A 14,769-nucleotide genomic window follows, 5' to 3' on the forward strand; every position below is an offset into this window, starting at 1 on the left:
GTGTCAATGGCTCTATGTTTCTACACCAGACCGCATATGTTGCTCGAATACTTGAAAAATTCAAAATGAATGATGCGAATGCTGTATGCGTCCCTGCTGATCTTAACGTAAACCTATGTCAAGTGGAGGATCAGGAGAAAGAATGTAAGAATGTACCTTTCCGTGAAGCAGTCGGCTCACTTATTTTTCTAGCCACGGTATCACGACCCGATATTGCCTACTCTGTAAATGTAGTCAGTCGTTATCTTAATAAACACGATGACTCACACTGGCAAGCTGTGAAACTTATATATAAGTATCTAGTAGGCACTGTGGGCTTAGGTACAGAGTACAGAAGTGGTGGGAGCGAGTCTCAGCTGATAGGATTTACTGATGCCGACTACGTAAGTGACAGAGACACGCGCAGGTCAGTCACAGGTTACGCATTTAACTTAGCGAACGGTCTCGTGACTTGGTCTAGTCAGAGACAGAAGCTTGTCACTCCGAGTACTACAGAGGCTGAGTATGTTGCGGCAGCTGCGGCTGCCAAGGAAGCCCTCTGGCTCAGAAGCTTGCTAAATGATATCGGATGTCGGTGTGAACGTGCGATTCGTTTGGTTAAAACCCAGAATATCACAAGCACACCAAACATATCGACATCCGGTATCATTTTATCAGAGAAAAATTTGAGAAAAATGAAATTTCTGTTGATTATGTTCCGACATCTCTGCAGCGTGTAGATATTTTTACGAAGCCGTTGCCAAAAGACAGGTTCAAATTTCTTTGCATGACTTTAGGTCTAGTAAACGGAATTTCGAAGCACTCAAAAGGTGGGAGTGTTAAAGTTTAGATTTTAGCGCCTTTAATCGTACTTCTCGTGGCTTGCGATTGACCCACCATCTACTGGTCTTGTCGCGCTGGGTTTAACTGCTCAAGTGGTTCTGCGGGGCAGTCGGCCCGGTTGTGTAAAACGATCAGCACGTAGATTTTAATAAAGTATCTTTTACTGAAATTTCAGCCTTTCATTACTTTATTTCCTTCAACATGTGGTATGCACGCTCCACCGTGTTTAAGCATTTCAGCGTTAATACCGTCTACCCCGGCAGCCTTACCGTTTTTCAAGTTCCTAATTATATCCCCAACCTCAGTGTCACAGACTTTTTCAATTGAGTTTTTCATCGCATCGTGTTAAAGATCGTACTTGTGGTGTCCTATAGCTTCATCTTTGAATTGTCTCCTAAAATAGTCTCTGAAACCCTCTAGTATTGCGCCTGCATCATATGCCATTTTCCCCCTACTATTTCTCATGTTAGCAATTTCTGTACTTTTGTTTCCTTTCATTTTTTTATAAAGTAGTTTCCTGCTTCCTTCAAAGTCGTTTTGTATTTTTATCTCTTCTTCTGCTCTAATTGTATCTTTACTTGCTTTAACTAATCGTTTAAGTATCGTATTTTCGCGTCTATAATCATTTCTACGTCTATTTCTTTCCTCCTTGCTAAGACCTGCGATGTTCAAAGTTCTCTTGTACGCTTCTCTTTTTGCTTTTCGGGCAGCCTGAATTTCATCATTCCACCACGTATCACCAGATATTCTTTCTACAACTGCGGTACCACACACTTCGATCGTACATATAACTAGGACATCCCGTAACATTGTCCAGGCACCCTCTATATCTTTGTTTTCTATACGCTCCTCTCATTTTGCTTTCGATTATCTTATTTTAGAAATCTATTCACACATCCGGTTTCTGTAGGTTAATTATACTGCGGCTATTTCCTTTATACCAGGTGTACATGTGGATCATTTTATGTCTAAACCAAGTATTTGTAATAAACAGACCCCTTTCTAAGCATAGACCAACTAATTTATCTCCGTTATAGCTTGTTCTTGAATCCTCAAAATTACCTAGTACTCTTCCTGTATCCTGATTTTGGATGCCCACCCAACCGTTCATGTCTCCTAGTAGAATTATTCTTTCCCCATGTTCGCAAATGTTTATTGTGTCATTTAAAGTGTCCCAGAAGGCGTCATTTATTTCTCTAGGATCACTATCAACCAGCGCGTAGCATGCTATGATAAATAGTTTTCTGATTCCTACTTTCATTCTAGCCCACAGCAGTCTGGGAGACACGAAACCACGGTCTCTGAGATACTGCTTTGCTCTTTCATTCAAAATCAGACCTACTCCTTGTTTACCATGAGATTCACATCTACTCCTGACCATATATCAAATCCGCCTTTTAACACGCTGTTTTTTATGTCGTTGGTTTCGCATCCCTTTTTCTTTGTTTCAGACACACATAAAATGTCGAGTTTCTTCACGTCCATAGTTTAACGCAATTCCTTTACCTTGAGATCATTTACTCCCCTAGCATTCCAAACACATAGCCTCCATTCGTCGCCTGAAACATGACATTTAGATTTTCCGTGTGCATGCCTTTTGTCATTAAAAGTTTCAGTCCTTTCCGAGGCTTTTGGGTAGTTTGTATTATTCATTGTTTAGATTATACGCCCAACCAACACCTTTATGCAATAAGTTTATTTTCTGAGTCGAAATCATGTTAAAGTTAAGTATCAAATCGTCATATGGTGGAGATTGTAGTTCTAACGTTAGTCCCACCAAAAACTTCAGTTAATAAGGGAGGGTTGGGAGAGGGGGGAGGTAGAACTGGAACCGAGAGAGTCGTCTTGGTTTTGTGTTTTTGTTTTCATGCTGAGAAGGTCACCAGCCCTTGAAGGGTCCCCTCCTTTTGAAGGGCCCCCCCCTTTAAAATCTCAGCGTTATTTTTAGTTTGTAGGTTTAAAATTTCTTTTTTCTTTTTTTATCGTAAAATTATAATGAATTGCTATGAATTACTTATCTTCAAGTACGTTTCCCGATTTCCTAGTAAGTGCATATCGAAGCACAATTTTAAGAAAGTGCATTTATACAAAATTTAAAATTTTCTATTTGGCTTTTTCCCCAACCGAGTATATATATGACCGGCCTCTTTTAGAGTTACCACGAAACTGTTACAGAAAACACAAGAGAATGTAAGGATCGATTTACAACTACGTCATATCCGACAGTTGTTAAAATCATCTTGTTTAAAGTCCTCCCAAAACACATACACACACACACATATATATATTGAAAGTCAAGAAATTTCAATTTCAAATGTGCAAAATTGAAAAAATATAAAATGCAAATCCAGAAGAAAATAAAAAACAAAGAGACAAATTTTCAAGGAATATTTAAATCTGAATCAAAACCAAAAACAGGTATTTTCGATAAAACAGTTGAATTTTCAACATTATAGATAAATTTTCAATTGAAAAAAAAATGTCAACCAACTAAAACAGATTAATTTTTAACCAAACATTTGCACCTTGAATCAAAAGAATTGATTTTCTACCGAAAGAAAAGAATTTTTAAACGAAAAGGATGATTGTTGACAAAATTGTCGAATTTTGAAGAAAATAATTCAGTTTTGAGCCAAGTTATACAATTTTTGACAAAAAAAGAACCATTAACAACAAATTTCATTGTAGGCGCTTCGACTAAAAAGAATGAATATACACATATACATACATCTTTGAATTTACAATAAAAAGAGAGCTACCCCCCCCCCCTCCGGTTCAAAATCTCATCGTTATTTTTAGTTTGTAGGTTTAAAGTTTCTTTTTTCTTTTTTTATCATAAAATTATTGGTGAAACGACGCACGACCTCTTCGACATGTTTTGGCGCGAAAAATAGCAACCAGCGTGGGCTCACGTAAGCTTTTTCGGTATTTTTAGTAAAATTAATTGAAGTATTTGGTTAAATCAACCGAATTATCTCATAACTTAAATTAAATTATTTGCTAATAAATGAGATATTCCGCTTAACACATTTATTTGGTTGTATCAACTAAACATGCTCAAATAATTTGAATTGACCAAATTAATTCGTTGTCTTTTCTAAATATATTCAAAAAGTTATTTGAGCTGAACAATTTTTTGAGGTTCAACAAACAAAGTAGGTCGAGCAAACTATTTTGTGAAATCAACTCAATTTTTTCTCTGTGTGTATTAAAAAAAAGTACAATGTACTGTAAACCAGTCTTAGTAGTTTTCGACTAATAAAAAAGAACTGAGTCTTTTAACGTGTTCGTCTCGTATAAAAGGTAAAAAAAATAGATTTTTTTGTTTTTCGCTCAAACCCTTATTGTTGGATCTCCAAAATAGCCTCCTGGGGTCCTTATGGCGTTATCGAACTTCTCTTATGCTATAGAGCAATGCAGCGCTGGCGCGTATTTAAACACGTCTACTCCGAACTGAAAAGATTTTTATGATTTTTTTATTCGCCTAGTAGCTACAAGTATGACCTTTCTAAATCTTTCTGGTGTTTTGGTTTCGGACTATTTTTTCGAGAGTTATCATGCCCACCATTTTGTTTTTCAAAGCGGAGATGGTTGGACATCTTCCCTTATATTGCCAATGTATGTGGCTCTGCGAAACTTAAAACATTTTTGTTGGGAGCAATATGTGTGGAAAAATGAATCCTGAAAGTGTCTTAAGAAGAATCCATTGTTATCCCGTCTTCAAAATCATCCACCGAAATTCCTCTCATTTGAAGCCCTTTGCAACAGATAAGCGCTTTAAAATTGCTTTGTATTAATCTTTTGTAGAAAACTACTCATCAATTCATTTAAGGAGGCTCATTAAAGTAATCTCTAAGTCTTACTAAGTTAGTTAATCATTTTTTATTGTAAAGTAGTAGTGTTCTACTAATTGGTAGAAATGCTTACTGAAGCAATTAATATACTACTTCGTACTATTTTATTAGTAGAAATCTGCACCCATAGAGATTTAGTTACAAAATACGCTAATCCTGATTTTAGAGTTTAGTATAAAATTTTACGATTTAGGAAAATCGAGTATGTATATTAATAATCTATGATTTAACTTACTTAACCTTTACTTATATACATAGTACGCAAACATATACATATAACACACATATCGCACGCAAATCACGCTGAGAGAAGGGGTTTGAAGATTCCTTATGTACTAAATGGTGAGAACTTTTAGAATTATGAGAAACGGCATGGTGCACTATAACTCGACTTAGAAACATTCCAAGTTAAAAGTAAAAACAGGAATATATTCTGTTTTAATAAGGTAAAAACTGGGATTGAATTAAATTCAAAAATATCTTAATACAATACAATACAAATTTTGTATAAATGAGGTATATTATTATATAATTACAAGGCCAACCATTTTTAAAGAAAATAGAGCTATAAATAAAATAATTCCTAATTTTTTTGCGAACACAAGTCGTCTTTAAAATCCTTAAAATCTTTGTGAAATTTTTATTAGGTATTTGTGAATGCCTAGTTTAACATTTGTTTGCGAAATCATTTGTGTTAGTTTGAAATCATTGAAATCTTTCAAATCTTCTTCAATTTGTTACAAACTTGATTTGATAGTTTAGAATCTTTGAAATATTTATGAAACATTTGAAATCTTTTGAAAGCTTTAAAATTTTTGAAAATGTTCGAAATTTTTGTGAAAATTTTGAAATCTGAAACATATGTGAATTTTTGTATTCGCTGAAATCATTGAATTCTTTGAAATCTTAGTAAAATATTTTCAAATTTTCCAAATGTTTTACAATCTTTGAAATCTGGTGTACTGTACTTTTTTTAAATGTTTGAAATCCTTTAAATCTTATGAAATATTTAAAAGCCTTGTGAAATTTTTGTGAAATATTTTTTAACCAGTGATGTACAAGCCTTTTCTAAATCTTTCAAATCCATCAAATCTTTGTAAAACGTTTAAAAATCATTTTAAATATTTTTAAATCTTTAAAATGTATTGAAACCTTCTAGAATCTTTAGTAATGCTTTGTAATCTGATGCTCAAAACTTGAGTGGTAAGATCATTGACATTTTCAACTAACAATTTTTAATCTTTTTTGAGTGGAATATCAACAAAAAAATGTATACTTTAGCCAATTATTATTACATGAATCTTGACAAGTTTAGCGGGAAACAAGAAGTTCTCCGATTCACAAGGTGAGCGCTCGGCTATGAGGTACAATCAAATATCAATCTTTGCTATAAAATATACCAATTCTTGTTCTAAAGATATTAAGTTTACATATTCTAATTGTGTAAAGTTTCATAATTATGCTAACAATACTTTTTATATTTACACGATTTGCCTAAATCGTAATCGACTATATCAATTATAAATATTAAAAAATCAAGTTATTATAAACTTTCTTTCAGTGTGCTAATTCAGATTTCTGTATTGAACACAAAGTTCCGTTCAACATAATCTGTTCTATGGATAGATATTAGACTGAAATACTTCTTCGTCCATTACCAAAAAATGAATAATTATTAAACAACTGGAGTTCAGATAGCCGGCGCCGACAAAGAAACTCCATGGCGGCGCTGTCAAGAAAGCGATTTGTCAACTGTTTTTCGCAAATAGCGGAACAGCATAAGCCAATGCATTTTTATGCACTGAATACAAACATGACAATGCAAAAACCTAAAAATGTAATTTTCAAGATAAATGCTGATAAAAACCCTTTTTTTAAAAGAGAAAATAGGGGTAAATAGTAGGGGTTTAAAGCAACACTATTTCTGTCACTAGTCACTTTTACTGTTTTACATTAAAACCATAATTTCTTCGAGTTTTAACATTGAAAATTATATTTGCGGATATTTTCTTAACCTTATTCGGAACTTTACACCCGGGTAAAAAAACAGCCGACAAGGAGACTACTTGCCAGCGCCGATAAGGTCCTTCCTTGCCGAAGTCATCGGACCGGCCACTGGTTATTAAATAACTAATTTATACGCATATTATTTATTTTACAGTACATTATATGATAAAAGGTAACAACGTTTTTGTCATTTTTGACCTCTTAAAAATCCCATCGAAAGTCGAGCTAAGATTCTAAATTATGATTCATACTTATTACTGAGAGGAGCTTTCTCCTATTAGGACTAAGTATTCCGTAAGAGTTACTCATTTCCCTACTCGTTCAGGGCTAAAGTGAGGTTGAAGTCTGCAATAGTAGCACTAGCGCTACAGTTTACCGGTTAGTTTTACGGAAAATTTCGTTTGTCAGTGGTTCTTCGAGTTAGTTGACATTACTTGATTTGTGCCAATTTCAATTGTTAAAAACAATCAAATAATGAGGTCTTCTCACAAGATGCTTTTAAAATAAAAGTATTTTAGTTTTAAACAAACCCAAATACAAGAAGCATATACAAAGATAACTTTTATAAAAAGCTTCCATACAATATAGCCTAATAGTGACTTTAACTATTATAGCGCTATATATAATTATATATTAACCCTGAAATGCTTAAACACGGTGGCGCGTGGATTCCGCATAGATTGTGCGAATTGATAAATTTATGTTTCGAGATGGGAGACATCCTAGACGTTTGGAAAAACGCGATTATCGTACCAATATACAAGAGAAAGGGAGATAAAAGCGAGTACCATAATTACAGAGGGATTAGCTTATTAAGCTCCGTAAGTAAAATATATTCAAAAAATACTTATTCGTAGGGTAATGAAAATAACAGAAGCAAAGATTTGGGAAGTCCAAAGTGGGTTTATGCCAGGAAGGTCATGTACGGATCAAATATTTAGCTTAAGGCAAATAACAGAAAAGAGTTTGAGAGTAGGGAAAAAAGTTTTCTGTGCATTTGTTGACCTAGAAAAAGCTTTTGACAAGGTAGATAGAAGTAAACTTTGGGAAGTTCTGAAAGAGTATGGAGTCACTGGATGGATCCTACAAGCTATAAAAACAATATATATAGGTAGCAAAGCGAGTATAAGAGTGAATGGGAAACTAAGTAACTGTTTCGATATTATTCAAGGAGTTAGACAAGGATGCGTTATGTCTTCATGGTTATTTATATTATTTATGGATAAGTGTTTAAGAATGGTTCTTTTTGACGAAGAGGGTGTGGATCTCCAAACAGTAAGGGTACGTGGGTTATCGTTCGCAGATAAGGTTGTTATGACAGAGTCCATCGAAGACTTACAAAGAATGTTGAATAAACTAGATGCAAGCATGAAGAGCATGGGCCTCAAAATTAACACAAATAAAGCAAAAACTATGGTGTTCAAAGGAAAGAGTGAGAAAACACTATGCAATGATTATTAAATGATGAGAGAATTAAACAAGTTGATATATTTGTATACCTTGGTAGCTTATTTACTAGGGACGGGAAGATAGATGAGGAATTAGATAGACGAATAAATGAAGATAAGAAGGTTATTGGTAGAGCAGGTCCCCTTATCAGAAATAAAAATATATCAAATAAAGCTAAAATGGCAATACATAATTCTATATTTGTATCGACTGTACTATACGGTAGCGAGACATGGACTTATCAAGAAAAAGATAAGAGTAAAATTAACGCAATTGACATGAGATTCATGCGTATAATATGCGGGAAAACCCTGATGGACAAAGTAAGTAACGAGATAATTTTAAAAGAATGTGGTGCAGAAGAGACGCTAGTAGACACATGGGAAAGAAATTTGTTAAGATGGTTTGGACATATTGAGAGAATGCCAAATGAAAGACTAACGAAACAAGTGTATCAAGGTAAAGTAAATGGCAGCGTGCCCAGAGGTAGACCGCGGAAAGAATGGTTAGAATGTGTGAATCAGATCCTAGTTAGAAGAAACATAAGAAGTCACAGAAACATGAGACTTTGCATTAAAAATGCATGGACTTAAAAAAAGCTAGAGAATATGCCAGAACAGGAAATTATGGCGGCAAATAGTTAATAAAAAGAGGGTCAGTAGAGTGAATGATGCCTGAAACAAAAGACCTTGGCCACTAATGGACCCAAGTGGGGAACCTTACATAACGACATCGTGAGGTTCTTCGATTAGGGTGATTGCTAGAGAGATTGATAAGCAAAACCTGAGTCGGAGCAGTTTTGCGGCACGAACGTGTTATTTACTTAAATAGCACGAGAATTCTGGATCAATCTGAAAAATCTCTATCCCTTCCACACACTACTCCTTTCCCCTACCGAGTGAGTCACGCCTACACCGAAAGGGAAATGGCTTAATGGTATAATAATAATAATAATAATAATAATAATAATAAAAGCTTGAGTGGATTTCGTGCGCCGCAGGCGACACAGTGAGTAAGTATAGCTAGCGGCCACTACCGTTCAGTGGCCACCACCTCAAATCAAATAAACATAAGAAACGAACCGATACACAAAAAAAGAACTGAAGGTGGCAGAAATAGGGAGCGCCATATTCTGGGGACGTCTATCGTTGCAGCATTTGCTTTTTACTTTAACTATTTCTGTGATCTTTAGTATTTTCTTTGTTTATCGGTTCCTTTCATATGTTCATTTGTATTTTTTTAAGATGCAGTCTACGTATACTATTCTTTCCACTGGAAAATCTAACACTGTACTCTTACTTGCTTTTTAGTCACACTTTTGTAACTTCATTTGCTATGTGTACTATTCCTTCCGTTAGACAGTCTATTACTGCGTGTGGGTCAGTTGGTTCCTACAGTATGAGGAAAGGCTCTAGCATCAAATCAGTTTGTTCTCGGAAGATTTATTCTGTTAATTAATTTATTGTGTTATTCGATGTTCATATTTCTCTGTTGATTTGTACTTCTTTGTTGACTTCTTATTTCTCTGAGCTCAGAATTACGAGTATTATTCATTGTTACTTTAACTGTTTTAAGTGTACATTTCTTTCGGTAATACACTCATTTTCATCCTTTGATCTGTTAATGCAACTTAACGTTGCATGTGTGGTTACTTGGCCACTTGGTTCAATCTTTTCTCTAATTCATTTCACTTTGTGCAGTGGAAAATGTTGGATTCATTAAAGAACCCCAAGTGCACTGGGTGTAATAAGTTCTGCAATAAAGTACCTGGTCGTATTAAAGAATTGAAACTGAAGCTGAAGCAAGGAATTTCAGTGATAACCTTCAACGAAAATCGTTTTTCACGATCTTTTGCGTGGAAAATGTCGACTTTATCAATAAAAAAAAAAAAACACAAAGTTCATGTTGAAAATGAAAATTATCATCTAAAATCAACTTCTGATGATTCGGCAGTCAATATACAACTTAAGTTTGAATTAGATAAATCAAATAATGAAAGAATTGAAGTTCCAATTCAGAGAATCATATCGACTCACAAATATTGCCTTATTTGTTCTGCCACAAAAAATTTTACTGTCATTCCAAAAGAAGCTAGTTTGCAATCTTTTATTGAGATGAGAATCTATATACCAGCATGTAATCGGTGTTGCTAAAGTCATTTAATCAAAAATCGGTTCCACGAGGAAAACTACATTCTAATTCGTCAAATCTTACCGCATTGAGGTTGACGAAAATAATGAAAAATCTCACCATTGAATGTGACTCTACACTTTATGATACAATTGCAGATTTCAGTCGTTCCAAAAAACAGTTTGCTGTCTTTACAGGCTTAAAATGGGAGACTATTATACAATTAAGAGACATGTTGTTTTCACCGCGAAGCAGGCTAGCCCATACAGTCATTCAAACGCCTGCCGCGTTTCTTTTTAAAATTCGCTCAGGCAATTCGAATAAAATGTTGGCTTTCATTCTTCAACTGGAATATGAACAGCTTGTTTCTGAATATTCAACTATTCAGGTCAGAAGAAAATTCCACTTTGTAAGCCTTTCACAGTTTGTATAAGTGACGGGTACGCGGTTGATATGTTAAGACCATATCCTGCGAATCTAAATGATGCAGAGATTTTAAGAACTCTTTTACAGGATCCGAACGGCTTATGCAATTTGTTAAAATAGAACAATTATGTGGTTCTCGATCGCAGCTTTCGAGATGTGAAAGCTGAGTTAGATGAAAAAAAATCAGTGCATTCATGCCTGCTTAGAAAGGGCAAGGTGAGCAATTTACAACAAAAGAATGCAACAAGTCCTGTTATATAACAAAGATTTTTTGGGCAGTTGAAGCTGTCCACGGAATACTGAAGCATAAATACCGACGTTTAGACCACAAATTGTACAAAAAATTGCTTTCGAACATTGGCACTTACTTTTGAATTGCATCATTCTTGAATTATAAATTTGGGAATAGGTTAGAGTCTGATGCAGAATTTTCAAGTGTGATCACAGAAAGAATGAAAGTCAGAAGAGATGTTGAGAACACTTTGGCTATTCAGTCAGATTCAGCAAAAAGAAAAAAAAAGGGTCATAGATTTTTTAAACATGCTCAACTTCACCCCGTAGTTCAACCCTTACAAAAAGCAATGTAGGCATTCTTACATATTTTCCTGTATTTCAGGTAACATCAACTTTATTAGAAAAAAATTGTTGAGTTATCTCTATTCTTCATCATTATATTAGATTTTAAACCAGAAAAATGAAATTCGACCTATAGTGTGCCCTTTTTGTTGAATCAACCAAACTTTTTTCTGAGAGTATTATGGCTAGGAATATGTTCAATATTTTTCAAAAAAAATTACCATTATTTTCAATCATTTTATTAGCTCTATGCAGTAACAATTATGAAAAATGAGTCTGAATGATTTTGATTGTGGCTACTAAGTAGTGAACTGAATATTATTAATTACATATATATATATATATATACATACAACACATTATTATTCACATTATTATTACAACACTTGATAATGTAAGATAACATGTCTACTATTTGGTGCAACTAGGAGCCTTATCATATTAATTTCAGTTCCGAAAAATTATATTCTAGACGGCGTATATTGTAATCTGGGACTTTAACGAAAATGGAAGGTTCCGCCAATTCCAACATGGCTTTCTGGCTTCGAATATGGATTCTTGTTGACGCCGACATTTGCACCGATACTGCCGTATTTATTTTCGTAAAGTTTGCGCTCGTAATCTATATTGTATGATGTTGAACCTCCTTCCTTCTGTCCATGAACAGTAATTTTGTTCTTGTCTTCCGGTGATCTTCGAAGACGCTGAAATATAGGCAACATTGAATCAAAGAAGTGTACTATCCTAAATGATTGTAATTTTCATTAATGACCATGTTAAAATTAGTATGACATATTAAAAAAGGCTTTATTAAAATAAAATAGTGCAAGATATGGTTCACAGAAAAGAAGTATTATAAACTAGACTTTTTTGGGTAAAGAGTGGCAAATGCGGAAGGCTTTAGAAGACAATTCGGAGATGAAGCTATAGGACACCACAACTGCGATGTTGAACACGATGCGATGGAAAACTCAATTGAAAAAGTCTGTGTCACTGATGTTAGGGGTATAATTAGGAGCTTAAAAAACGGTAAGGCTGCCGGGGTAGACGGTATTAACGCTGAAATGCTTAAATACGGTAGCGCGTGCATACCACATAGACTATGAGAATTGATAAATTTATGTTTCGAGATGGGAGACGTTCCAGACGATTGGAAAAAAGCGATTATCGTACCAATATACAAAAGAAAGGTAGATAAAAGCGACTGAAATAATTACAGAGGGATTAGCTTATTGAGCACCATAAGTAAAATATATTCAAAAATACTTATTCGTAGGGTTATGAAAATAACAGAAGCAAAGATTTGGGAAGTCCAAAGTGGGTTTATGCCAGGAAGGTCATGTACGAATCAAATATTTAGCTTAAGGCAAATAACAGAAAAAAGTTTGAGAGTAGGAAAAAAAGGTTTCTGTGCATTTGTTTACCTAGAAAAAGCTTTTCACAAGGTAGATAGAAGTAAATTTTGGGAAGTCCTGAAAGAGTATGGAGTCAATGGATGGCTCCTAGAAGCTATAAAAACAATATATACAGGTAGCAAAGCGAGTGTAAGAGTGAATGGGAAACTGAGTGACTGTTTCGATATTATTCAAAGAGTTAGACAAGGATGCGTTATGTCTTCATAGTTATTTATATTATTTATGGACGAGTGTTTAAGAATGGCTCTCTTAGACGAAGAGGGTGTGGATCTCGAAACAGCAAGGGTACGTGGGTTAGCGTTCGCAGATGATAAGGTTGTTATGGCAGAGTCTATTGAGGACTTACAAAGAATGCTGAATAAACTAGATGCAAGCATGAAGAGCATGGGCCTCAAAATTAACGCAAATAGAACAAAAACTATGGTGTTCGAAGGAAATAGTGATAAAACACTATGCAATATTTTATTAAATGATGAGAGAATCGAACAAGTTGATAAGTTCGTATACCTTGGTAGCTTATTGACTAGGGACGGGAAGATAGATGAGGAATTAGATAGACGCATAAACGAAGGTACGAAGGTTATTGGTCGAGCAGGTCCCCTTATCAGAAGTAAAAATATATCAAATAAAGCTAAAATGGCAATACATAATCATATATTTGTACCGACTGTACTATACGGTAGCGAGACATAGACTTGTCAAGAAAAAGATAAGAGTAAAATTAACGCAATTGACATGAGATTCATGCGCATAATATGCGGGAAAACCCTGATGGACAGAGTAAGTAAGGAGATAATTCTAAAAGAATGTGGTGCAGAAGAGACGCTAGTAGACACATGGGAAAGAAATCGGTTAAGATGGTTCGGACATGTTGAGAGAATGCCAAATGAACGACTAACGAAACAAGTGTATCAAGGTAAAGTAAATAGCAGCGTGCCTAGAGGTAGACCGCGGAAAGAATGGTTAGAATGTGTGAATCAGACCCTAGTTAGAAGAGACATAAGAAGTCACAGAAACATGAGAGCCTGCATGAACAAATGCGTGGCCATGAAAGAAGCGAGAGAAGTATGCCAATACAGGAAAGTATGGCGGCAAATAGTTAATAAATAGAGTGTCAGTAGAGTGAATGACGCCTGAAAGAAAAGACCTTGGCCACTAATGGACCCAAGTGGGGAACCTTACATGACGACTTCGTGAGGTTCTTCGCTTGGGGTGATTGCTAGAGAGATTGATCATCAACCTGGGTCGGAGCAGTTTTGCGAAACGTGTTATTTACTTAAATAGCACGAGAATTCTGGATCAATCTGAAAAATCTCTATCCCTTCCACACACTACTCCTTTCCCCTACCGAGTGAGTCACGCCTACCCCGAAAGGGAAGCAGCTTAATGGTTTAATAATAATAATAATAATAATATTATCCTTGGGTATCTCCATGCACTTCAAAAACATTATTGTAATTCTTCCGATACTGGGTATTTTCATCCCGTTTAAGAACGGCTCTACCACGATTTTTATAAAATACAAAAATTATATTTAAATATTATACTTACGCGGCTTGGTTGTGGCTTTGGATTAAAAGGTCCTTGTCCGGGAAAACTAGGAAATCCAGACTGACCTGGTCGCGGTCTCTGGACAATAGGGCGGTATGCTTTTGTTATTGCAAGCATTGCAGCTAACAGCATAACAAGTGACAAAAGGCCCCTCATATTGAATTCTTTTCTATAAAAGGTAAAACATTTATAATTTTAACATAGTCGAATACAATAAACACAAATAAAAAAAATTGCAGGGAACTAAAAAGAATTCAAGATAATTCAGACGAATTCCAAAGAATTAAGTAACAGGTGTACATCTGAATTTAACCCTCATGTAATTGTAGTTACGTTTCGTATTTTGATTCCATATGTGGGCGTGAATATTAAATTTAAACGATAGAGAAATTGTTTTGAATTTCACTGCAAAATAATATTGGTCATACGGAATAATTTTGTAAGAACAGTTTCACTCACCTTTTGTAGTAACTCTCTTCTTAGTGTCTGATCGGTTGAGGTGCTACTGCATGTCTTTCGAGATCAGAGGATTGTTTTAT

At 34.9% G+C, this 14,769-nt stretch overlaps 2 protein-coding genes across 3 annotated transcripts; one reads left to right on the plus strand and one right to left on the minus strand.

Moving 5' to 3' along the window:
- The first annotated feature begins 65 nt into the window (after positions 1 to 65).
- LOC117178589 (secreted RxLR effector protein 161-like) lies at positions 66 to 719 on the plus strand. Its single transcript, XM_033370016.1, has one exon. It carries the CDS (start codon positions 66 to 68, stop codon positions 717 to 719), a length of 654 nt encoding a protein of 217 aa, XP_033225907.1.
- Positions 720 to 11,510: 10,791 nt separating this feature from the next.
- LOC117178069 lies at positions 11,511 to 14,769 on the minus strand. Of its 2 annotated transcripts, none has more exons than XM_033369295.1 (3): positions 14,564 to 14,643; positions 14,231 to 14,399; positions 11,511 to 11,968 (listed from the first exon to the last, which is right to left on the minus strand). In XM_033369295.1, the coding sequence occupies exons 1-3, from the start codon at positions 14,581 to 14,583 to the stop codon at positions 11,762 to 11,764; spliced, it is 396 nt and encodes a 131-aa protein (XP_033225186.1). In that variant the 5' UTR covers positions 14,584 to 14,643; the 3' UTR covers positions 11,511 to 11,761. The 2 variants fall into 2 exon arrangements, with proteins under 2 accessions (XP_033225186.1, XP_033225187.1); XM_033369296.1 differs by lacking the exon at positions 14,564 to 14,643 and adding an exon at positions 14,690 to 14,769 and having other exon boundaries at positions 11,512 to 11,968.

Source organism: Belonocnema kinseyi, chromosome 8 (assembly GCF_010883055.1).
Source record: "Belonocnema kinseyi isolate 2016_QV_RU_SX_M_011 chromosome 8, B_treatae_v1, whole genome shotgun sequence".
Taxonomy (NCBI): domain Eukaryota; kingdom Metazoa; phylum Arthropoda; class Insecta; order Hymenoptera; family Cynipidae; genus Belonocnema; species Belonocnema kinseyi.